General features: G+C 38.4%; 1 protein-coding gene across 1 annotated transcript in view; it reads left to right on the top strand.

Moving 5' to 3' along the window:
- Nucleotides 1-915: 915 nt before the first annotated feature.
- TRAPPC3L (trafficking protein particle complex subunit 3L) overlaps nt 916-25,514 on the top strand; it is a 40,345-nt gene continuing 15,746 nt past the window's right edge. Inside the window, exons 1-3 of the mRNA XM_006055684.4 lie at nt 916-1,237; nt 5,057-5,154; nt 8,142-8,241. Of these exons, the coding sequence (XP_006055746.3) occupies nt 1,196-1,237; nt 5,057-5,154; nt 8,142-8,241 (240 nt within the window). The 5' untranslated portion in view covers nt 916-1,195. The remainder of the gene's footprint in view (nt 1,238-5,056; nt 5,155-8,141; nt 8,242-25,514) is intronic.

Raw genomic sequence — 25,514 nt, 5'->3', positions numbered from 1 at the left:
CAGAGGAGCCTGGTGGGCTACAGCCCATGGGGTCGCCAAGAGTTGGTTTGTAGCACACATCATCTCCTTGATACAACTCTTCTGTGAGGTGGGCACAGTTATTGCCATTTTCCAGATGTGAGAACAGATCCAAATAGCAATCAAATGCCTTGCGCATGGTGACCAACCAGTAAATGGTAGAAGCGCAGCTAAGCCTAGCCTTCCAAAGCCTCCTAGGCTCTTAGAACTACGTCACACTGTTCTCCAAAGTAGTCAGTAGTCTGTCACTATATAGCAAGAATTTTCCAGAACACATAAGGCTAATCGACTCAGGCGGTAAGAAATGGGGAACTACTTTCTCAAATTGAATTTTATGCTTCTATTTCTGGAAGAGTTTTGATCCTCTGAACCCTGCAGTTGTCAAGATGAGAAGGTTTCTTGTTTTTAACTTGAGGTATCTCTACTTCTGCATAAATAAAACAGCCTTCAATAGCTAATATATTAGGTACTTTCGAAAGAAAGCTAAGGGCTTGTTTTCTCTGCCAGAATCATTATACATTATTAAGCTGTAGAACATGCATTTTGACCAACAGTTTTGTAAGAAAATATTATCACCCGAATTCTATCACACCTTAAATGGCTGCTTATGAAAAAGAAAAAGTTACCAAATTTGGATTTGTAATCACACTAAGTGGGGATCTTTCATACTTATTATTTGGGGGATAAAATGAAACCCATTAGAGTTGTCGATTAGGTTTGAATCCAGGATTTAGTGTCTATAAATTGCTGATCCTTTCTCGAATCCACACAACAATCAATACAAAGACTGAATAATGCTAACATTTAGATCTATCTTGGATTGTGAAGGTTTATGTTTGTGATTTTAAAACAATGCTTTGGCATGAGATCAAAACACCACTCTTATACTCCCTTGGGCCAAAGAATTCTCAGTAGCTGGTGCTTCTGATCTGACTTTTCACTCTCAGCTTTTATGTCTTTAGTTTACAACTCGTCCCTACAAGTGAAGCAGTATTTGATTGCTGGCACTGTACTTGGCTATAAGACAGTCCTATTTGCGATTCTTTTCCTCTCCAGTTCATCAGAGAGCAAAAGCAGTAGAGTGCAAAAGTAGCACCCGTGTCTCAGAGCAAGGAGGAACGACAGAAGCAATACGAAAAGACAAAGATCGGTAAACTTTCTTCACCTGCCAGGCACAATGTCTCGTCCTGCACACAGAAGACCAGAATACCGTAAAATAGTAAGATCTCTTTATAAATATATTCTCAGAGATTTTTTTTTCCTGCTTTAGAGAAAATGTTTTCCCAAGTGATTTCTGAATTATTTTGAAAGGTGATGCTATTAAGTAGACTTTTTCAGTGGAGCAAAGGAAGTGTTTTGTGGAGAGAAACATAAATGACACTTCTGGGAATAGTTACAATGATCTTTTACATACTGTGAGAGAATAATCAATTCTTTATACATATTTTAAAGTCTTCTTTTCTGACTAATTATATCTAGAGAAGTGTCAAATTTTTCTTCTATCTCTAATAGTAAAAGTAAAAAGATTAAGCAGTTCTTTGTATTTCATACTTGTAACTGGTTGTATTTCATACTTCATGAAATAGGAAATGAAACATATACAAAATAGATGATTATATATTACATTAAGTAGGAATAGGCTATCAAAAACTCAATACTAAAAAGATTGCCTTTAAACTATATTTTCTAGTCTTAAATATGATTATTATTGTGACTTGGTGTGGGCTCTTATCTTTCCTGTATATTCCAAGTTCAGAGTTATTTTTAAAACTATTTGAGGATTAGATTTGGATAAGTGTTGTTCTTTAACTCTCTTTTATTATGGTTTAGAGGTATTCAGAAGTTACAGATGTTAAAATTCATCATTAAGTTTAAAACTCTGTTAATTATTTCAGCAGACTCAAGGGCATTACATAAAAGTAACTCTGGGCATGAATACTTAGGATTGTATGACTAACCCACGCATACCCCAGTTGGAAACGGCTGTAGATGCCAGTCTGGAATCTTCATTTTTTTATGGGACTCCTAAAATGCTGAAAAATATTGTACGTGCTTCATATTATACCTAAGTCACTTAATTTATATATAAGTTAAAACACATTTTTATCTTGATATATCCAAAACCTCCTGAAATAATTAATGGTGTTCTATTTTTTATGTAAAAAAATATTGATTTTTATGTTTTCAAAACTGTGATGATAAATTTATGTTGATTTCTCTTGTGATCAATCTGAGACCCTTCTGGACATGTGTTTCAAGATACAGTCTTTGACCATGAAACAAAATGAAGAACACTGGCCTTTATGGGCACCAAGCTTGAAACTCAGCTAGAAGTAAAACATAGTTAGTATCCACCCACCAGAGAGAGAGAGGAAAGAAAAGAAAATGCTTTTTTTTCAGTTTAGCCTTAATTATAAATGGGCACAATGTTGAAGGTATGGCACATAGATAGGTATAATTTTATCTCCTGTTCTCTATTTTTCAAATTCTTTTGTTTTACTGCTGGCAGCAACAACCACATTCATTCATTTCTCTCTCCCCTTCAACTTGGCTTATTCTTACACTGTCATATTGGCTTTTAACAGTGATTTATCTTCTGCTGTAGCTCCTTATATGTAAGGCAGATATTTTCTGTAAAATTTACAGGCAGTTCTTGTGATTTATGATTAGGTTCTTGGAAGGTTTAAATAAGAACGGAATTAAAACTGAATACATGATGACCCTTCAGTGGTTTGCTTAACAAATATTTTTGTTTAAATCACATGCTTTACATCATTGGTTTCCTACTAGAAATATTAATGTACTCATTTTTTCCTATGCCTGACGTGTGTACATTAGTGCTTAATGTCAATTAATGTATTTAATGTATATTCTACACATGTTTATGACATTTTGATTTAGCTTTTCAACAGAAGTTTTGTCCCTATGCACCATATACTATTTGGATTCTTTTGATTTATCATTTATAATTTAAATTTTAAAATTTAAATTATAATTAAATTATAATTTAAAATTTACAAAGTTATAATAAATATTCTACCCAATTAAAGAAACATATTTATCGTGATATAAACCTATTCATAAGAGAATGGACATTGGTGGTATTGGGTCAATTTTGGAAGCATTTGGATCAATATCATATAACGTTTCAAAGAAGTCACTTGGTTGAATAAACTATTTTATTGGTTTTCTGAGTCATTTCTACTTCTTATTTAAGAAAAAATAATTGAATACATATTATCAGGCCTTATCTTTCCCTCCATATTGTGCTACACAAGATACCTGAGCCTGTAGGTAAAAACACCTCTTCTAACCTGGAATCCATATTTGATCTTTCATGAAAATATAAGATTATGCACAAAATAAGATTATTTTTAACAATGGTACCCCTTCCTACCTCCCTCTCCCACTCACCTCTACTCCAGGCAGTGCCTTCTTTTGTGCACCTCAAAGAAAATTGCTACAGCAGAGAGGAGCCTGCAGCCTCAGACTCCACCTGGGCTCTGCCAATCATGGCCAGTTGGGCGAGTAACTCATTCCTCCTGAGGCCTCATTCCCTGCTCTGAAAGATTGAGGGAATTGTAGTAAATTATCTCAGATATCTTCTTCTATTTCTTTGTTTTCAATAGCAGATACAAAACAAAGAAACTTTTTTTTTAATTGGAGGATAATTGCTTTATAATGTTGTGTTGGTTTCTGCCATACAACGTGAGTCAGTCATAATTATACATATATCCCCCACTCTCTTGAGCCTACCTCCCACCCCTCTATCCACCCCTCTAGGTCATCACAGAGAGCCAGGCTGGGGCCGCTGTGCTATACAGCAGCTTCCCACTAGCTATCTTTTTAGCACATGATAGTGTATATATGGGGCTTCCCTGGTAGATCAGCTGGTAAAGAATCCACCTGCAATGCGGGAGACTCTAGTTCAGTTCATGGGTTGGGAAGTTCCCCTGGAGGAGGCATGGCAACCCACTTCGATATTCTTGACTTTCTTAATTTGTCCCACCCTTTCCTTCCTCCACTGTCTTCACAAGTCTGTTCTCTATGTCTATGTCTCCAATCCCTCCATCCAAATAGGTTCATCAGTACAATTTTTCTAGGTTCCATATATATGCATTAATGTACAATATTTGTTTTTCTCTTTTTGACTTACTTCACCCTCTAAACAGGCTCTAGGTTCATCCACCTCACTGCAACTGACTCAAATTCTTTCCTTTTTATGGCAGAATAATATTCCATCGTATATCCGTACTACATCTTCTTTATCCATTCATCTGTTGATGGATATCTAGGTTGCTTCTATGTCCTACCTGTTGTAAATAGCTCTGCAGTGAACCAAAAAAACTTTTTAAAAGGGATTGATTAAACTTTGTGTTTTCTTTTTTCCATATTTTCAACATATCTTTGGTAAACTAAACCAAAATTATTCTCAGTTTTACTTTTCATTTTTAATTTATTCTGAAAAATATTACATATTTTAGAGATCTATAAGAAAAGGAAAAATTCTCCTTTTTTCTCTAAGTATAAAGAAAAACTCTAAATTTGTTGCTATAGTTGGATTCAGCCTGATGGTCTCCTTAGCAGATCTGAAACGTATTAGGGATTGTGCAGACTCATGAGACATCTCACCCAATTTTTCCTTCCAAGTGAAAACATGGTCAAAATATACCAAAGGCCATTCTAGAACAATAAGAATTTATATTAGCAATTAGCATTTTAAAAAACTTCCTCCATGAAAACGTATTGTAAGTTGTATAAGCAAATGCATAGAAAGATGTTCGCATGTTAAGAAATTAATTTCAGAGCTCTTTTTCCCCCAGCAAAGTATCCAAATATGGGTACAATTTGTTCTCAAGAGTGAAAATTACTGCAGTCGTCAGACACAACTGAGCACACACACTTAGTGGGGAAGGGGATGGAAGAAAGGAACAGATGATCTCAAAGGCTGCTTCTGGCTAGAAAACTTTTTATAAAGGACCAGTAGTATATTTCCCATAACTTTGCCAATAACATAAAGCTATCTCTTTTTCCCCAGAATAAAGATCTCTTTGTCCTCACCTATGGAGCTCTGGTTGCCCAACTCTGTAAGGATTATGAAAAAGATGAAGATGTGAATAAATATTTAGATACAATGTGAGTAGACGTCTTTTATTCTTGTGGAATGTAGTTGGTCTTCCTCTTTTGACTTGTCTTGCTCCATTTTAGCTGCTCTTCTATTTCAACAAATCCCATCTAGAGAGGAACATAATTTCTAATAACTGCCATTTAAGTTGCCATAAAGCCTAAAGCAATAAGAAGGGGCTTTTATTCCAAGAATATCAATCATGTGACACTTTCTTTTTTATTAGAAATCATTTATTTGCTAGTGTTCTGTAAGCAAAAGACGTGGTAAAACTGAAATTGCTCTTTAAAGAATATGGTGGGTCATCACATTTCTTTTCAAGTCTTCTGTTCTAGCATAATTTCTTCCAATGTAAATGTGTGTTTATGTAAGCATAGACTATCTATGGAAGGATCTGTGAAAAAACTGCTAATAGTAGTTGCCTGAGAGAACTGGGGGGAAGGGCAGGAGATTATGGGTAGAAGGGAGATTTACTGTTTCTTACATAGTGTGTTTATTATCTGAACACTTTTAACATTACTCTGTTTTACTTAAAAACATATTAAATAAAGAACTCATTCCTTCCTTTTAAAATAAAAGTCCATTCTCCTTTATTAATAGACGTTTCTCCTACACTAATTCAGCCTTTAATTTTCAGAACAATTATATGATTATTACATTACTGCTTAACAATAAAACATCTATAAATATACTTGAATCTCTTAATTATGGATCCTTAAAAGGTTTCTAACAGCAATGACTGGAAAATTTGTACTAGTTAGAAGGTTCCATTAGAAAGTTTGAAGAGGAAATTTAGTGTAGATGAGCATTTTGGACCTCTTTTAAAACACTCATTATATTCTTGATTGAAATACAGAAAAAAGACATTAAGAAAAGCTTGAAAGATTTTTTTGTGAGCTCTTGCTTTCCTCCCTTTCTATATGCTTATCCTTTTTCTATCAGAAAATTCTCTTTCATTGTTATAAGTTCTGTTCATTTTGGTCCACATATTCTTTTAAAAAATTTCTTAATTAGTCAGGAGGACTTCCTCAGCTAAATTGTCTGTAACAGTGGTAGCTTTTTAAGCTATTTTATATTTAGGTCACTCTTAAACACATGATAAAATATTTTCAGAAGTCAGATTATTTAACTTGTTAAATTTCCATTGTTTTGCAGAACAGCAGCATAAAATGAAGACACTCATTTATTTGACACTCCCCCCCCCCCAAATACCTATGGGTAGCTACTTGGGTGCGTATTTTAATAAACATGAATGAAATATTATTTAAAGAATGCATTTTGAGAGGCTGTAGAAAGGCCTTGCCATAAGAAAAACAATAATTCCCATTTGGATTTCTTTAATAGCTTCTGCTGACAGCATCTTACATTTTTAATTTGATATATAAAATATCTGCTTTGCAGAAATATACTGTTTGACCAAAGCAAGATATATACTACAATGACTACAACATTCTGCCTTTCCATTACCTGTCCTAGCAGCTGAGCCTGCAGATATGCATAATATAGAAAACACTGGAAACGTTTTTTTCTAAAATCCTGGTACAACTATTTCTATAGTTTCTATTTTTTAAAAGTCTTTTCAACGTGAACTTCCTGCCTAGAATCACAAAGCACTTTTCTTGGAAGGCAAGTAAGCTAAACTGAATATTTCTGTCTACTCAGAAATATAAACAGATAACTTTTAGTAAATCACTTTGACATCAAATCCACCTTCCTCTCCCAGTGGACTGGTCACTGAATATCCACTCCCACACTTTTCAAGGCCTGTGGAACAAATATAGCCCCGTACAGACTGTGATGTCTTTTGACTTGTTGAGCTTTCTGTTGCCCTGTTCAAATCGTTTCACTAGTCATGGACATGCGGCATGCACTGTGACATTAAAAGACTGATTTTGTGCCAGTTGGTAAGCAAAAACAATCTTCTTTCTTTTATTTCCACTGTTAAGTTCATAATTCCTCAAGTAGATTGAAAGTTTTAGGTCTGTCTTGTTGAATCTGTCTGCTCAGATATATTATCACATCTCAATAAAATGCTTGCAGAATTGTGCTTTGGGTACCACTCAAGCCATCTGCTGTGAGGTAGAGTGAACACATAATACAAATACCTTCTCCCAAGTCCCATACATTTAATTTCCCTAAAATTAAAAAAAAAAAAAAGAACTTTCTGAACTTTGCTTTTTTTGTTCTTTTCACTAAACCAGTGTTCCAACTTCAGTGTAGCTGAAAACTAAATGGCACAAAAAAAATTATTTCTCCATTCCCTTCTTCCTCTCCTTCCAGAACCGATCCCAGACATACCTGCTCTCCTACCATGGAAACTATGCTAAGAAAAGATGAGCATCTAGGTACCACACCTGTAGCAGCCAAGTCAGCTAGAGCCTCATTCTGTTTCTGATAATGGCCAGTGATGAGAAAGCTAGCTGCCAATGAGACACATTAGGCTGCAAACACCAACCTCTTTTAATTTTAATTTACACTGTCAAGTTTGGGTCAGCCTTCACTCCTCAGACTCTTTTGCTTAAAGGAGACTAGTTAAAATTTCCTGGATGAGTTGTGCTCTATGGGTCATAAGGCTGCTGCTGCTAAGTCACTTCAGTCGTGTTCGACTCTGTGCGACCCCATAGACGGCAGCCCACCAGGCTCCCCTGTCCCTGGGATTCTCCAGGCAAGAACACTGAAGTGGGTTGCCATTTCCTTCTCCAGTGAGTGAAAGTGAAGCTGCTCAGTCGTGTCCAACTCTTAGCGACCCCATGGACTGCAGCCCACCAGGCTTCTCCGGCCATGGGATCTTCCAGGCAAGAGTACTGGAGTGGGGTGCCACTGCCTTCTCCGGGTCATAAGGAACCCCCTGCCAAATTGCCATTTGACTTGTCAACTTGGTTTACTTTATTATTTATTTACAAATGTCCTAACAGATGATTCCATGCTGAAACATGGAGGGACTTCACTGATGTCTCAAATATTATTTTCATAGGACACTCTTTCCCTTCCTCCACAGGGGATACGATATTGGAACACGGCTGGTAGAAGACTTTTTGGCTCGATCATGTGTGAGAAGATGCCACAGTTATTCAGAAATTGCAGACATAATTGCCCAGGTAAGTGCATTTTAGCTTTGGCAGTTTGTTTTGAAAAATTTTGATTGGTCCTGTTTGGTGGTTTTCTTCTCCAATTGAATGGGTTTCAACTGTTTTTGTTACTAGGTGCTAAGAGAAGGAATTCTGATCAAAACGCATTTTATTTCTGCACAGAGATAAAGCTACTGTGACCAGAGATAAATGCTGCCAGGCTTTTAAATATCTATTGATTTTTCTGACCACTTGTGGGGTGTGTATGTCCCACACTGGGAAAAATGTTTTGAGAAGGTAAACAGAAAGACAGTGTAAAAGGCAGCCTTATAACACATATAAGGGTATGGAGAAGGGGATAGCAACCCACTCCAGTATTCTTGCCTGGAGAATCCCATGGACAGAGGAGGCTGGTGGGCTACGGTATATAGGATCTCAGAGTCTGACATAACTGAAGCAACTTAACGTGCATATAACACATACGCCCCAAACTAATTTCTTTGCATAATCAGTTTTAGCACATGGAAGGAGGTAACCTTTGGTTAGCTCAGAGAATATTGGTATAGTCATTTTGTTCCCAGAACAATGTTTTCCCCAGAGGAAAAAATAAGCTTCCTGTAAAAGCATGTGCTCTAAGAACTTTCATAGCCCTTATATATAAGAAATAACTTTGAATCATCCAGCACAAGCTCAGATTTCTTGGATATAAGATTAGGAACTGAATCCTTAGCCAAAATTCATTTAATCTGCAGGTCTTATGGCTATTAACCTGGTGCTGTCTGTTTGTGGGAGCCCTAGAAAACAGGCATGGACATGAGATATTGATGGAGTCAGTAAGCTGCCTCCAGTTCACACAACTGACCAGTTAAGTCCATATCATTTTCCTTTTCTCCCATTCTTAATATAATTCTATGTTGTCATACTGACTCTTCATCTAAGTGGTGATAATGGTTTGACATAGTGCTTTGTGATTCTAAGTGAAATTTTACATACTTTTTGTCTTTCATTCTAAAAGTATCTCCATGAGGTAGACAGTGAAGAAATCTTGAGCTCCAGAAAGAATATGATAAAAACTGAATATAGTATATGTGAAAAAAATTATACCAAAAAAAACACAACCAAATGAAAGATGTTTTCACATATTATTATTATTACTTTCATTATTTTGTGGCTAGTGAATCATGTAGTTGAAATTAAAATCCAGGTCTTCCAGTCCTAGCGTAGTCAGTTTATAATACCACTAAACAGGTTAAAAAAATTCTCTTTCCATATTTGCAGATGGTAACTAAGATACTGAAGCAGTAATTTGAAAAATGAAATAATTTTTCACTCAATCACTGCTATGGGTAATGCTACAAGAATACTAGCTGTTTTAATGGAAAGTAAATACTTAAAATGTATAAATGTGCATGGTTGTATTCTATTTCTGTAAAAAAAAATGCCATTTGGATTTTGATAAGGATTGCATTGCATCATTAGATCGCTTGGTAGTATGGACATTTTAACAATAGCAAGTTTCTCCAATCCATGAATATAAAATGTAAGTCTATTTTTTGTGTCTTATCTAATTTTTTTTCATTAATGTTTTACAGTCTTCAGTATACAAGTCTTTTACCTCCTTAGTTAGGTTTGGTCCTAGGAATTTCATCCTTTTTCAGTGCTACTATAGATGGACTTTTTCTTTTTTCTTTTTGAGGGGAGATAGTTCGTTGTCAGTGTATAGAACAGTACTGATTTTTGTATGTTGATTTTGTATTCTGCAGCTTACTGAAATTATGTATTAGTTCTAACAGTTTTTTGTATGATTGTTAGGATTTTAATGTATAAGATCATATCATCTGCAAAAAGAGAGTTTTACTTCTTATCCAATTGGGGTGTGTTTTCTTTCTTTTTATTGCCTAATCATTTTTACTGTGATTTCCAGTACTATGTCAAGTTGAAATAGTAAGAGCAGGCAGCCCTACCTGGTTCCTGATCTTAGAAGACAAGCCCTTAGTTTTCACTATTGAGTAAGGCAATGGAAAAAGCACAACCTCTTCAACAAATGGTGCTGAGAAAGCACAGAACAATGAACTTGGACCCTTATCTTATACCATACACAAAACCAACTCAAAATGGATTTAAAAAACCATAAAATCCCAAACTCTAAAACTCCTGAAACAGACTATAGGGGAAAGTCTCACGACATTGGTGATTTCATGGATACGACATCAACAGCACAGGCAACGAAAGCAAAATAAGCAGGTGAGATTACACCAAACTAAAAAGGTTCTGCACAGAAAGCAATCAACAGAGTGTAAAGATAACCTATGGAATTAGAGCAAATATTTGAAACCACCTATGCAATAAGGAATTAATCTCCAAAATACATTAGAAATTTCTATAACTCTAATTAAAAAGAATAAACCAAACTAATAACCTAATTAAGAAATAGGTTAAGGACCTAAGTAGACATTTCTCCAAAGAAAATATACAAATGGCCAAGAGGTATATGAAAACAGTCACTGTCAGGAAAATGCAAACCAAAACCACAATAAGATATAACCTCACAACTGCCAAAATGGCTGGTGGTTTTTTTAATGTTGCTGAAGATGCTCAGAAATTGGAACCCTTGCATACTGTCAGTGGGAATACAAAATGCAGCCACTGTGGAAAATAGTAAGGAAGTTCCTTAAAACATTAAAAAATGCAATTACCATATGACCTACCATGCCTCTTCTGGATATGTACCAGAAAGAATTGAAATCAGGGTCTGGAAAAGATACTAGCACTCCTGTACTCTAGGAAACAACCCGAAAGTTGATTGACTGATGAATAGATAAGGTGATCAATACTACAATAGCATACTACTCAGTCTTTAAAAAGAGGGACATTCTGCAATATGCAACAACATGGTTGAAGTCAATTACAGAATGACAAATCTGGTATGATTCCACTTATATGAATTATCTAAAATAGTCAAATTCACAGAATCAAAGAGTAGAATGATGGTTGCCAGCAGCTGAGGGAAGGGAGAAATAAGGAATCACTAATCAACAGGCATAAAGTTTCAGTCAAGCAAGATGAATGAGCTCTATGAGACTTCTCTGATGGTCCAGTGGTTAAGACTCGATGCTTCCAATGTAGGTTTGATCCCTGGTTGGGCAACTAAGATCTCATGTGCTATGCCATGCAGCCCCCACCAAAAAAGTAAGTTCTAGAGGTCTGTTGTAAAAAAAGACTTAAAAGAAACAAGTCTGTTTGATATAAAACTAAGAACATGTGCAACATCACTTTCCAAATATCTCTTCTCTAAACATTTTATGTCTTTTTGGTCTTTCCAATGTCATGTAAATTCTTGTCAGCCCCTCCTATCCTCAGTGATTGGGAAAAAAATCCACTTTCACTCCCATACAAGATTCCTTATTAATGAAGAATAAGAAGGACCTCGCCCTTCTCTTGTGCAGAGAGGCTGTCTCTTGGCCTTTGCCCTTGCCTTCAAAGACCTGATTTCCTCCCTCTTGATCATTTCCACCTCCCCAGCAAAGTGTTCTTTTACATGTGGGGATGATGTCACCCAGTTCAAGAGCATTTTAACACAGATGATGGGTCAGACTTTATACTCAGCCACTGATGCTTTGCTTATAATTAGTAGCTTTTGTTAAAAGGTTTGGCTTTCCGTAGCATTATCTCATTAGCCCTTGTAAACTCTCCTGGAGGAGGCAAGTGTAAAATGTTCCAGAGCTGGTGTTATAGAGAAGTGGGGCAAGGTCAGAGGGAGTTCACCTAGTCACGTGCTGCCGTGGGGCACAGCACAATCGGGAACAGAACCTAATGGTGAGACTTCCGTTTGGCTGCCCTCTCAGACCACGCATTTGAACAGAACACCGCCATCATTCTTCCCGAGTACCTACTGTATACTGACATGTCATGGCTTCCACAGAATTCATGATTGTTGTCCTGGCTCCAAACCAGGAAAGAGAAAGAGGATGCATTTGAAGGAAATTGACCAGATGAAGAAATCTATGCCCATATGAGTGAAGTGATTCTCCGAAGAGCTGGTTAGTGAAAGACTGCACGTAGGAACAGGTCTCCTGACTTTATGCCTCTGCCTCTGAGAGGGGACAACTATTTGACTTTGGATACTAATAACATTTCCCCCTCTCTAGCTTTCTTCATCTTCTCCACACAACAGATTGTCACTCTGTCACTAGGCTGCTGACAAATTCTTTTGACAGTCTTTATCAACTTAGCTTATTAAAAAGCAGAGACATTACCTTGCCAACAAAGGTCCATCTAGTCAAAGTTATGGTTTTTCCGGTAGTCATGTATGGATGTGAGAGTTGGACTATAAAGAAAGCTGAGTGCCAAAGAATTGATGCTTTTGAACTGTGGTGTTGGAGAAGACTCTTGAGAGTCCCTTGGACTGTGAAGAGACCCAACCAGTCGATCCTAAAAGAAATCAGTCCTGAATATTCACTGGAAGGATGCTGAAGCTGAAACTCCAATACTTTGGCCACCTGATGCAAACAACTGACTCATTTGAAAAGACCCTGATGCTGGGAAAGACTGAAGGCGGGAGAAGAAGGGGATGACAGAGGATTAGATGGTTGGATGTCATCACTGACTCAATAGACATGAGTTTGAGTACACTCCGGGAATTAGTGATGAACATCTGGAATTAGTGATGAACAAGGAGGCCTGGCGTGCTGCAGTCCATGGGGTCGCAGAATCGGACACGGCTGACTAAACTGAACTGAACCCTTAAATTGCGCCATCTAGTGGTGTGAGAAGAAATCTCATGCCAGACACCAAATCACTGATCTAAAGAATTTTTATAGTCAGCCTTACATTTTATAGAAAAAAGGACATAGGCTAATTATGAACTCAACTTCCTGAAACATTAAACATGTATGAATTTCTAATGTTACTTTGTCATATACAAGTGTACCTTTTGTGATTATTGCTTCAAAATACAACTACAAATTTTAAGTAAGACAATATGTAATTAGCATTATAACCTGATATGTAGCAGCATATAATATTTTAAAACATGAGTAATACAGGGCTTTTCTTCAGAAAAGCTCAAAGTAATTCCACCTATTATCTATTTTTCTATTACAAGAACCGTGTGAAGTACAAAGGCATCTGTCATTAGCCTCATTTTACTGACAATGTAATTAAGACTTAGATGATGTCACCACGAACACATAAAGAAGAAAAGCCAGTTTAACTGTTGATGTGAATCTAAATTGATGCATTCACTATTTTCATGGAGATTCCTAAAAAAGTTAAAATAGAACTAACATAAAATTTAGCAATTTCACTCGAGTATTTACCTGAAGAAAATAAAAACACTAATTGGAAAAGTTTTATGCTCATTGCAGAATTGTTTACAGTAGCCAAGATATGGAAGCAACCTAAGTGCCCCTAAATAGATGAATGGATAAAGAAGATGTGAAATACACGCACACACACACAGACATACACATGTGTGTGTGTATATAATGGACTACACTCAACCATAAAAAAGAATAAAATCTTGCAATTTGCAACAACATGGATGGACCTAGAGTGTATTATGCTAAGTGAGATGTCAGACAGAGAAAGACAAATGGTGTATGGCTTTACTTATATGTGGAATCTAAAAAGCAAAAGAAATGAACAAACATAACAAAAAAGAAACAGACTTACAGATACAGAGAACAAACTAGTGTTTGCCAGAGCAGGGAGATTTGAGAGGAGGGATGAAATGGTTGAAGGGGATTAAGAGGTACAAACTATCAGTCATAAGATCAATAAGTCACATGGATGTAATGTACAGCACAAGAAATATAGAAAATAGTTTTAATAATATGTATAATCTATAAAAATATAAATCACTACTATACACCTGAAACAAATATAAAGGTGCAAATCAACTATACTTCAATTTTTAAAATGTATAGCTTTCAGAGAAAAAAAGCCAGCTTAGAATTTAATTCTTTTGACTTTGTTCCAGTGCTTTTTCCAAAAATTAATTGTTTCTTTAAAATAGACCTTTGAATAGAATATACATATATACACACACACATATATATATAACCGAATCAGAAACTAATACATGTAAATCAACTATACTCCAATAAAAATATAAAATGTACCTTTGAAGATTTTTCTCCTATTATGACCACCATTCTGAGAAAAATGAAAATGCAGAATTTGCAGTAGAGTTACCCTAGATGATTTTAGTTGTAGTAATGAAATATTGGAGCGTTTAAACTTAACAGGCATACATCCCTGTGTTTATTGTAAGAGCAGGTCAAAAATAAAATTGTACTTCTCTCTGGTCTAAGGTCTAAAAGAGAGCTCCTTATTACACAAAAATGTGCTTCATGGTTTCCAAACACATTTATGTTAAAAATTTTATTATTAGAAGAATTGAATCAGAGAAAAACTTCACCATTGAATCAAGATAATAATAAAGGATGGGCCTGACAAGAATTATTGGAATGTTGCCTATAAGAGTAGCTTAAACATGAGGAGCTCCGATCCTCATCAGATTCAGAGCAGTAGTCTAACCAAGTTCAGTGTTCAGTTCAGTTCAGTCACTCAGTCGTGTCCAACTCTTTGCGACCCCATGAATCGCAGCACGCCAAGATTCCCTGTCCAACACCAACTCCCGGAGTTCACTAAGACTCACGTCCATCGAGTCAGTGATGCCATCCAGCCATCTCATTCTCTGTCGTCCCCTTCTCCTGCCCCCAATCCCTCCCAGCATCAGAGTCTTTTCCAATGAGTCAACTCTTCGCATGAGGTGGCCAAAGTACTCAGCTTCAGCATCGTTTCCTCCAAAGAAATCCCAGGGCTGATCTCCTTCAGAATGGACTGGTTGGATCTCCTTGTAGCCCAAGGGACTCTCAAGAGTCTTCTCCAACACCACGGTTCAAAAGCATCAATTCTTTGGCGCTCAGCCTTCTTCACAGTCCAACTCTCACATCCAGGAGATTAAATATGAGTCCACATCCTGCTCTGCCACATTCCCTCTCTGCGACCCTGAGCAAATCATACAGCTTGTCCAAAGGTCAATGTCCACATGTATCAGGTGAGACCTCTTCCAGCTGTGGTTTCCGGATTTTCAGGTATTGCTGTCCCTAGCTAAACTCTGGACACAGAACTGTAATCATAAACAGCTGAGTATGTTGATTGTAGCTTCCAAAGTCTCTCTCAGAGCATCTGTGCCTTCTCGTTACTGATAGTGTTTACAAATAGTTGGCCAGGTGTAAACTCTGTTCATCAAAGCCTGGAAAGCTTTTTACTGTTAGGTCAATGTCATTATGATGGTTGCCCTGAGGGGTATAGACGAAATTTATGGTTTTCTAGAATAAACATCACATCATTGGTGTTGTCACAGTAAGATGAAATTTTTAAATAGAGAAAAATATGATATAAAATATATAAAAGATAACAGACTTATAAAACTTGAAATTCTGATCCTTAGGCTGAAAAAATTGGAACTCCATATATTGTGCTTGCAATAAATTCTGAAAAGCAAAAGCGAAATCTTTTACTTTGAATAGTATAAGTTGAAACCTTGGAAAGGTAAAGGAACTCATGATCAGCCTTACTGAGAACATCTTTATTATGAAAATAGGGCAACATAAGGCTTTATTTTAGTTCAATCTTTTAATCAGGCCATGACACACAGTTTCACTGTGTTTTATGCCTGTTGATCTTCCAAGAATTTGCTGCTGGCCAGCTTCTTTTATATGTATTTCTGTTCTCCATCCAACAAGAACAAGACTGTTTTACAATGAATGAAAATAATATGAAGTTTTCCTGAGTTACGGTAATACACATAAAATTTGACTTGATACTTAAATAGATTATCCAGAAAAATTATATTGAATTTCATTTCCCCGTCATGTCTGTAAGCTTTTCAAAGGGAAGGATAATTTCTGGCATTCTTGGGGTTTGGCCCATCATGCCATGGCAAACCAGCACATTGTAGACATTCATTAAATATTGTTGAAATGAATTTAGAAAGTATTTGAAGATTTTTTTTTCACATCTACACTGTTGCTCTTCCTAGTCTGTCCAGAAGAGGGCAGTGGGCCGTATTCATTGCCAAATAGACTCCTCTCTTCCTCTCTTACTGTAACTCTCATTACCTGCAAAAGCCCCCTTATTTCAAGTAATATTTACTACGGTGAAAATACAGTGCTCTAAAAGTCTCTAGTTGCTCACACAGCAAATCAGCAATAACAAGATTTGAATTACAAAAGGATCCTGAACAGGAAAATAACGCTTTCGCTGCTGCTGCTGCTGTTGCTAAGTCACTTCAGTCGTGTCTGACTCTGTGCGACCCCATAGACGGCAGCCCTCCAGGCTCCACCATCCCTGGGATTCTCCAGGCAAGAGTACTGGAGTGGGGTGCCATTGCCTTTTCTAATTCGGGGAAAGTGAAAACTGAAAGTGAAGTCGCTCAGTCGTGCCCGACTCTTAGCGACCCCATGGACTGCAGATTACCAGGCTCCTCCGTCCATGGGATTTTCCAGGCAAGAGTACTGGAGTGGGGTGCCATTGCCTTCTCCAGACTCTCACTGAATAATAGACAATGAACTCATCTTGATAATTTTACTGAAATGTTTATTTTTTCCATGATTTATAGAAGTGTAGAAATATTCAGGAGAAGATTCATTCTTGTTACATTGATGTCAATTGTGATTACAAAATGCAAGCATTAAAGAGGTAATCCAATACCATTTCATTTAACTTAATGGGTTCATATGTCTTCCAGTTTATTATAAGGGCAAATAGAAAATACAGTTGTACCTTTCTCTGGTCTAAGATCTAAGAAACATCTCCTAAGTTACAGAAAAATATTTCTCATGCTTTCCAAACACACTTATGGTTAAGTTTTACAATCTTGAGAAGCTAGAGACAAAATTGATCATTTAAATAAATCATTCCCATTTATTATGGAAAATGTTTGAAATGTATCCTAAAACTCCTCATGGAACAAAATTGTGTTAGGGAGACTTTATGTTGTTAACATTTGGGTTGTCACATTGTATGGGCCTGTTATGAGGATGTTCGGGGCCTCATGGAAGAATAGAAATGGAGTCTATCTTGTCATCTCAGTAGCCGGCATTTATGGTTCCTTACTTCAGTCTTCTGCCATTTTAGTGACTCAATTACTCTGGTTATTAAGCTCTTGCAGCTACCTACTAATATCGTTTTATTCTTCTTTATCTTCTCTCCATCTCAGTGATTCTGCTGCCTCACAGTTTTGGCCTCCTCTTTATTTCTACTTAGTCATTTACTCCAGGCATTTTTTTTGCTTTCTGCCCAATCATCTAATCTGTGATTCTCTCTGTGTGTCTCACATTCAAAATCCCAAGAAGAGAGCCTCTAGCCAGTACAGCCAGTCACTAGCCCTCTGTTGGGTAGAGTTTTTACACTAAGCCACTTCCACAGACCCATAGCCAAACTATGGACTGACTGTCTTGGTTTTCAAATGCCTGTCCTTGTCCACTGTGCTCAGTCGTGTCCGACTCTTTGCAACCCCATGGACTGTAGCCTGCCAGGTTCCTCTGTCTGTGGAACTCTCTAGGCAAGAATACTGGAGTGGGTTGCCATGCCTTCCTGCAGGAGATCTTCCTGACCCAGGGATCAGACTCAAGTCTCCTGCATTGCAGGCAGATTCTTCACCATCTGAGCCACCAGGGGAAACAACAGGGTAATGAAACATAAAGCACGGCCATCAGAGGGAACGCCTCAGAAAGGGAACTCGGGCATGAAAAACAGTCTGCTGCTGCTGCTAAGCCGCTTCAGTCGTGGCCGACTCTTTGTGACCCCATAGACGGCAGCCCACAGGCTCCCCCGTCCCTGGGATTCTCCAGGCAAGAACACTGGAGTGGGTTGCCTTGTCCTTCTCCAATGCATGAAAGTGAAAAGTAAAAGTGAAGTCGCTCAGTCGTGTCCAACTCTTCGTGACCCCATGGACTGCAGCCCACCAGGCTCCTCCGTCCATGGGATTTTTCAGGCAAGAGTACTGGAGTAGGGTGTCATTGCCTTCTCCAAAAAACATCCTGAGACTTTCCCAAATGGGGAAAAGGAAAAAGAACCTTATTCTTTCCATCTAGGAAATTGGTAGCAGTAATTTATGGGTCTTACTTTACCTGTGAACACTCTACTTGTTTTATTCATCTTACGGATGCTACTGTTTGTTTTCCTTTGTTCCAGCCGCCAGAATTCCTGTATACAATAGTGTAGCAGGCTCCATTTAGCATGCTAGCTACGAGGTACTGAAGAAGGGAATTGTCATTGTTATGCATTTTGCAGACAATAATCAAGTAAGCAAACCTTTCCAAAAAAAGAAAAGGTTTCCCCTAGGAAGTAGTCCAAGTGAAACCACATTGTTAGTTCAAAGTAAATATTTTAGACCATTAGCAAGAGTGGGGCAGACATTTCTTAGAACACTAAACTCAGAGATACTTTGGTGGAAGGGAGATAACCAAGTTCTTCTAAGACAAAAATTATGTTGTGCTTCAGTAGATAGTATTTGGTTTTTCTTTTCAATTTCTTATAAAAGAACCAATCATTAAAAAAAAAAATAAAAGAAAAGAACCAATCATAAAAGTTCTGGTCCTCTAATCCTATGAGGGTTTTGCTTTTGCTTCTCTTTTTCTAAATCCCTTGCAGTCCTTTCTCTTGGCATTCTGTTTTTTCAGAGACTGTTACCAGAGATGACCTGATATTTTTATGTGAATAGAGAAACTGCCTGGGTGAAGTGAACTTAAACCAGGCCATTCAAGTCAGAGACATCAGTGTATTTTAGGGTGTTTTTCTCCTCTTAAAAACAAAACAAAGCAAACAGTTTTGTTCCTTATGCTTCTGTATTTTACTTTTGCTTTTTTTTTTCCTGATTGTATTTGGCTTCCTTCGTTTTCTTAACAATATACTTTATCTTTTAAAAAAAAATACCTTCCACGAAAATCACCATATTTCACAATTCTTTGGTAATAATCAATCACTCAGTTGTGTCCAACTCTTTGCAACCCCATGGACTGTAGCCCGTCAGGCTCCTCTGTCCATGGGGATTCTCCCAGCAAGAATATTTGAGTGGTTTGCCATGCCCTCCCCCAAGGAAATCTTCCCAACCCATGGATTGAACCAAGGTCTCCCACATTGCAGGTGGATTCTTTACCGACTGAGCCACCAGGGAGGCCCAAGGATACTGGGGTGGGTTGCCTTCCAATTCTGAGTGTAAGCCTAAATGGAATGCACCCAGTACCATGCACAACATACATGATTATGTTGACACCTTAATTCTGTGCACAAAAGGGGGAGGCTTTTTTTCTGTGCTTTAAATGTTTTTTTTTTTTTTTTCTCTTACCAGGATAAAAATTTAAATCTCAATTTTAAAGTTGCCTCCATTCCCACGATGCCTCCCCAACCCCCGCAACACAGAGATACACATAAACAGATACACACACTTGCCTTTTACACACCACTTACTTAAAGGGATAGACAAAGAAATGCAGCCTGAATGGCATAAAATAAAGGGAGCCTTGGAACATTTTTATGGCTAGGCAACACTTGGCCTTCGTTAAAGTCTCTCACTGATGTGGAGGCCTGGTTTTCGCTGATCCTTTTGGTAATGCGTTCATGCTGCTTTTACTGCCTCAGGACCAGGAGCACGCCTCTGATGCTGCCTAGTTAGTGGTCAGCATCACCAGTGAGAACACACCTTCCTTCTTCTGCAACACGTGCTCTCCACACTCAGCTCAAATCTCTCCACGTCAGGCAACTCAAAGCCGTAATGCGGATAACCTGCCAGGAATCCTAACACTGTGGGGTGGGAAGAGGGAGAGGGTGCAGCGGGCCACCGCTAATTTCACCTCCATGAAATTGTTTAACAGCCAACAATTGTGACTCTGGGACAAAGAGCCCCCAATCCTGAATTTTTAGGTATCTTGCCACTGTTTTATACTAGAATAATTTTTAAGTAGATGTTTGAGGATTTAGACATTATGATATGGGCTCCCATCCGCACCCAAAAGATTGAAGTGGGAAACTGAGGTCCTAGAACAATGGAGTGAGTCCTCAGAAATCTACCTGGCATTCAGGAGGCAGGCACTCCTTACCTGTGATGCGTACAGGGAACTGAAGCAGCGGTGGGAAAGAAGCGAAGTGAAAGCCTGGGTCACTCATCAGAAGCGTCTGGGCAGACCAGGAGGGTCAGGTTCACAACCAACAGGGTGGCAACTGGAGAGCAAGTCAGAGAGCTGTTCCTAACACAGCACAGTGGATGTGGGTTTCAGGGCTGACACACCACACGTGCCCATCCCCAGCTCCTTCCTAGGATTCCTGCTTCCTCTCATCCCGCAGTCAAGCAATGGAAGTGAATCAGACTAAGCCTCAACAGAACATCTTTCTTTGCTATTAATTGCTAGTTTTCAAAGGCTAGCTCATAATCTAGTGGTAGAGGCCTACTGACTTACTTTACTTTTTTCCAACATATGGTATTAACGTAAGTGGGAGCCCTTAGTAAACAGGGATTAAATTCCATGGAAGTCACAGCACAGCACCACACAGCATTCCAGGGAAGGCTGGTCTCACAGTTAGCTGAATGTCAGACCATTTTCCTAGTTCATAACATTGTCGAGCAGAGAAGACAGAAAAACTAAAAGGAAAGAAAAATCCTTTATAGTCAGAAAATTCTCAATATTTAAAAATGATGAATATTAACAGCAAAGGGCACACACAAAATATTTTGAAAATTCTTACCATTTGGTCCAGAAATGTGTTTCTTAAAAATCAGAAAACTTTTTTAAGCAAACATAACCATTTAGACTGAATTTTTCCCCTCTGATTAGGCAAGAACTGACTTATATAAACACCCCCACACTCTCTCTGTTCCCTTTGTAGCTCTGGGAGGGGTGAAAGAAAAAAAGCGTGGGAAGTTTTCCTTTGTGAACAAGCTTGTGTGCATAACCACAAGGTCGGCGGATTCTGTAGGCTGAGGGGGTCTAACCCAGAGGACTGCATCAATTGCTTTGGCAGATTCTCAGTATGAAGCCAAGGCACCTGCAGGAAAATTACCCTTTAACTTTTTATAGACTACATTTGTATAATGTTATTTTTCTTTTAGACACATAGAAGTATCTCTTAAGGCTCGACTCTCAGTAAATTCTGCAAGTTACCTCCCCTTACTTGTGAATGTCTATCTTCCACTTCTGTTCATGATCAAGTCTTACAGGCAAACTGGCTCTTTCCAGGCATCTTGTCTCCTTAGCACTATTACCAAAGATGTTCCAGAAGGAAGTGTTCAATCTTTCAGGTATCTCAGCACATGAAATCCAGGCTGTCCTTAAGTTTCCATTGGAGACTCTTGGTTTTATTCCTGTGGCTTAACTTATTTGGAAGAAACTCTTGAAAGAGACTGACTTATGAAACAAACTTAAGTGTTCAGGTTGAAAACAGCAATAGCATTGGGAGCATTTCATTAATGTAAATTTATCATGAAATTCCTGACTAGGGGGTGAAAACAGTTGAGGAAACACTGAGAAACAAAACCCCAAAAGCTCAAGCAAGCTCTACCTGAGCCCGGAGATTCGGAGACACGTGGGCAGGCCAGCCACGTTCTGGGTCGGTGAGCCCTGCTTGGTGTGTCTCGTAGTTTGTGTCAGAAGTAAGATTCTGTCCGGATTTGCCCTGACCTCTCAGTGCTGTGCCAGAGTAATGGTTATCGACCCTGACTATTTCCTAGAATCATCAGCTCCTCCCAACCCCAAATTCTGATGCCCAGGCCCTAATTTTGACCAATTAAATGATAGTCTCTGGGAAAAAGGCCCAGGCATCAGAAATTTTAAAATGCTCCCTCTGTAATCTTTGGACTTCCCAGGCAGCGCTAGTGGTGCCTGTAGAACCTGTCTCCCAATGCAGGAGACGTAAGAGAAGAGAGTTTGATCCCTGGGTCAAGAGCCCCTGGAAAGGGGCATGGCAACCCCTCCAGTAGTCTTGCCTGGAGAATCCCATGGACAGAGGAGCCTGGTGGACTGTGGGCCACAGGGTCTCAAAGAGTCAGATGTGACTGAAGTGACTTAGCATGCACTCACACACGCATGTGATCTTTAATGGCACACACTGCTTTAGAGCACGGTTTTCTTGATGCCCCAGGGTGATCACTGCAGAGGTGGGGTGGTATGTGGGGACTGCTACTCCTCCTTCCCTCAGTTCAGATGCTTCCAGAGTTACCACTCCCTTTTATTTCCTTTAAGTGCTTCAAATAAAATAAAATGTAATTGGGAAAAAAGTGGAAAACATTAGAGGGTTGTAACCAAGGAGAGTCTTGATTGAAACAATGCCGGCCAGTGTTGGGGTAACTAGTTTATCCCATCAGGGAGGAGGTAGGGAAAGAAACTGCTTCTTTCAGGACCTTCACTCCAAAGAAGATGAAACTGATCAAACACCAATTTGTAACTGTATGTTTGCAACTACGTATTTCTTTAACTGCTTTACTTCCTTTTTAGTATCCGGTGAAACTCACTCTTTGGAGAAGGCAATGGCACCCCACTCCAGCACTCTTGCCTGGAAAATCCCAGGGACGGAGGAGCCTGGTGGGCTGCAGTCTATGGGGTCACTGAGAGTCGGACACGACTGAGGGACTTCACTTTCACTTTTCACTTTCATGCATTGGAGAAGGAAATGGCAACCCACTCCAGTGTTCTTGCCTGGAGAATCCCAGGGACGGGGGACCCTGGTGGGCTGCCGTCTATGGGGTCGCACAGAGTCGGACACGACTGAAGCGACTTAGCAGCAGCAGCAGAAACTCACTCATAGTTAGCCAATAGTTTAAGGAAGCAAGCCTTTTAAAAACCCTGATTACTATCTCTCATGTTTCGTCTCTTGGCACAAACACCAACAAAACACCTGGGAGAAATCTTCCTGATCTGTTGATACCATCAGCAATTATTATTATTACTGCAGAAGCACATCCTTTTATGTTAAAAATCTAAGAATAAAATGTTGTTACCATGCAAAGAGTGGAGACGAAAATGGCAACCCACTCCAGTATTCTTGCCTGAAAGCATACAGTCCATGGGGTTGCAAAGAGTCAGACATGACTTAGTGACTAAACCACTACCACCATGCAACTAGTAACCATTTTATAGGTTGTGTACTCTGCCAAAGGATGTGTATATTTTGAGGTATTTTCTAAAGCAAAATTATTCAACATCACCTGAATTAATAACTTTTCTTACTTTATCCTCTTCCTTGAAACGATCTAGAGAATGTGATTAAGTAAATTAATTCATTTTCCCCAATTTAATCTCAGCCACTACAATTTAAAATGTTTTAAAGATTTTTTTTTTCTGGCACTGATGCGGCTGTAGGGTCAGGAAATTTGAAACTGTGAAAAGACAGCTGGTCATACAGACAGACAGAAAGATGTGCTCTCAAAGATAAAATATTCAAGTTTGGGTACTCTTCTAAATCTTTTATGAACTTTCCATTGCTGAAAATTTCTTCTTTATCAATTGTAATTTTTACCCGAGGAAATAAAATATGATAGTGATGCTGAGTTCTAACTGTGCTTCTGGTTCACCTCATCAATACGGTGAACGAGAAGCACAGTTCAAGCATAACTATCTCAAATGTCTAGAAACCCAAGTAAAAACACTGTACAGAAAGGGAAAGAGGCCAAGGGCCCAAATAGAGACCAAGCAACTTGGAGACAGACATCAATCCCCAAGAGTACACCCAGAAGACAACGGACTAGGAATTTATGGACTACTGCCTTAAGACTCAGGACAACAGAATTGAAAACAACTCTGATGTACTAATCCAACACTCAAATATTACAAGTGAGGAAATTCACTTTAAAAGACTAAATGAACACTTGAGAATACACCACCATGAAGCAGTATTTATGTGACAGAAGTTGAATTACACTAATTCAGGTCCAATTCAGGTCCAAACTTAAGCTCCATCTCTTACCTGTGGCTTAAACATAACCTTTTTGAAATTTAATATTATTCATAAAGGTAGAAACAATCATCTTTCCCAGTATGCTTTTGAAATTTTAAATACAAATTATATGTAAAACATCCAACACATAATAGTTGGTTAACAAATTTTAATTCTCCCTTTCCTCTTTAGTGGAGTAGCAAAATTTAGAATATAATCTCTCTTACAAATATCCTTTTATTTGGCTAGGCAAATATTCTTTCTGCATAACTCAATTTTAACAAACAACTGAACTTTGAAAATATTATTTGAAGCAGCCTAAAAGCAGTTTTCTTCCAGAATCAAATATGACATTTTATATTTGTAAGAAGAATCTTCCAGCCTCCAAAATGAATTAAACTAACCTAATGCTCTTGACCAAAACCCTACTCCAGTAGGTGTAAGTACAAAGGCACTGGCACTTGCCTTGCCTGCAAGTAACACAGGCCTCCTTCTGGGGCTACCCTCCATGTTCAAGGTCAGCCTCAGTAGCTCAGCTTGACTCCTTACCTCTCCTAAAACCTCATTATGTCCCAGTACTCATTTAGGGCTTCATTAAGTTTTAGTAAGAAGCCACTGCATTAAACAATTAAAACTGGAGCCAGATCCTTCCTTGTGTCAGCTCCCGAGGGCAATCTAGGCTCCCTTGGGAACTTTGGGGAATGAACAGATTGGTTGAATACATGATAACAATCAAGGCTGAAACCACACCAATGAGAATAGTCATCCTTGCAGCTGCCACATAAAAGGAGCATGTACAGATCCAACGCTCCTTGCTCTTTAGGTCATAGGTAAGAGGCTGCAAATGTCAAAAAGTCAACTATTAACTTTATTCTGGTTGCATGAGTGAACAAAGGAGAACAAACGAACATGCTATTATCAGGCACATAAAAATGAACAATTCCTTGAATTACCACATATTATGTGCCTCCTAATCTGGTCCCACCACTTCATGAGAAATAGATGGAGAAACAGTGTCAGACTTTATTTTTGGGGGCTCCAAAATCACTGCAGATGGTGACTGCAGCCATGAAATTAAAAGACGCTTACTCCTTGGAAGGAAAGTTATGACCAACCTAGATGGCATATTCAAAAGCAGAGACATTACTTTGCCAACAAAGGTCCGTCTAGTCAAGACTATGGTTTTTCCAGTGGTCATGTATGGATGTGAGAGTTGGACTGTGAAGAAAGCTGAGCACCGAAGAATTGATGCTTTTGAACTGTGGTGTTGGGGAAGACTCCTGAGAGTCCCTTGGACTGCAAGGGGATCCAACCAGTCCATTCTGAAGGAGATCAGCCCTGGGATTTCTTTGGAAGGAATGATGCTG

Source organism: Bubalus bubalis, chromosome 10 (assembly GCF_019923935.1).
Source record: "Bubalus bubalis isolate 160015118507 breed Murrah chromosome 10, NDDB_SH_1, whole genome shotgun sequence".
Lineage (NCBI taxonomy): Eukaryota > Metazoa > Chordata > Mammalia > Artiodactyla > Bovidae > Bubalus > Bubalus bubalis.
Note: the sequence above shows the minus strand (reverse complement) of the source record. Positions and strands in the feature narration are given on the sequence as shown.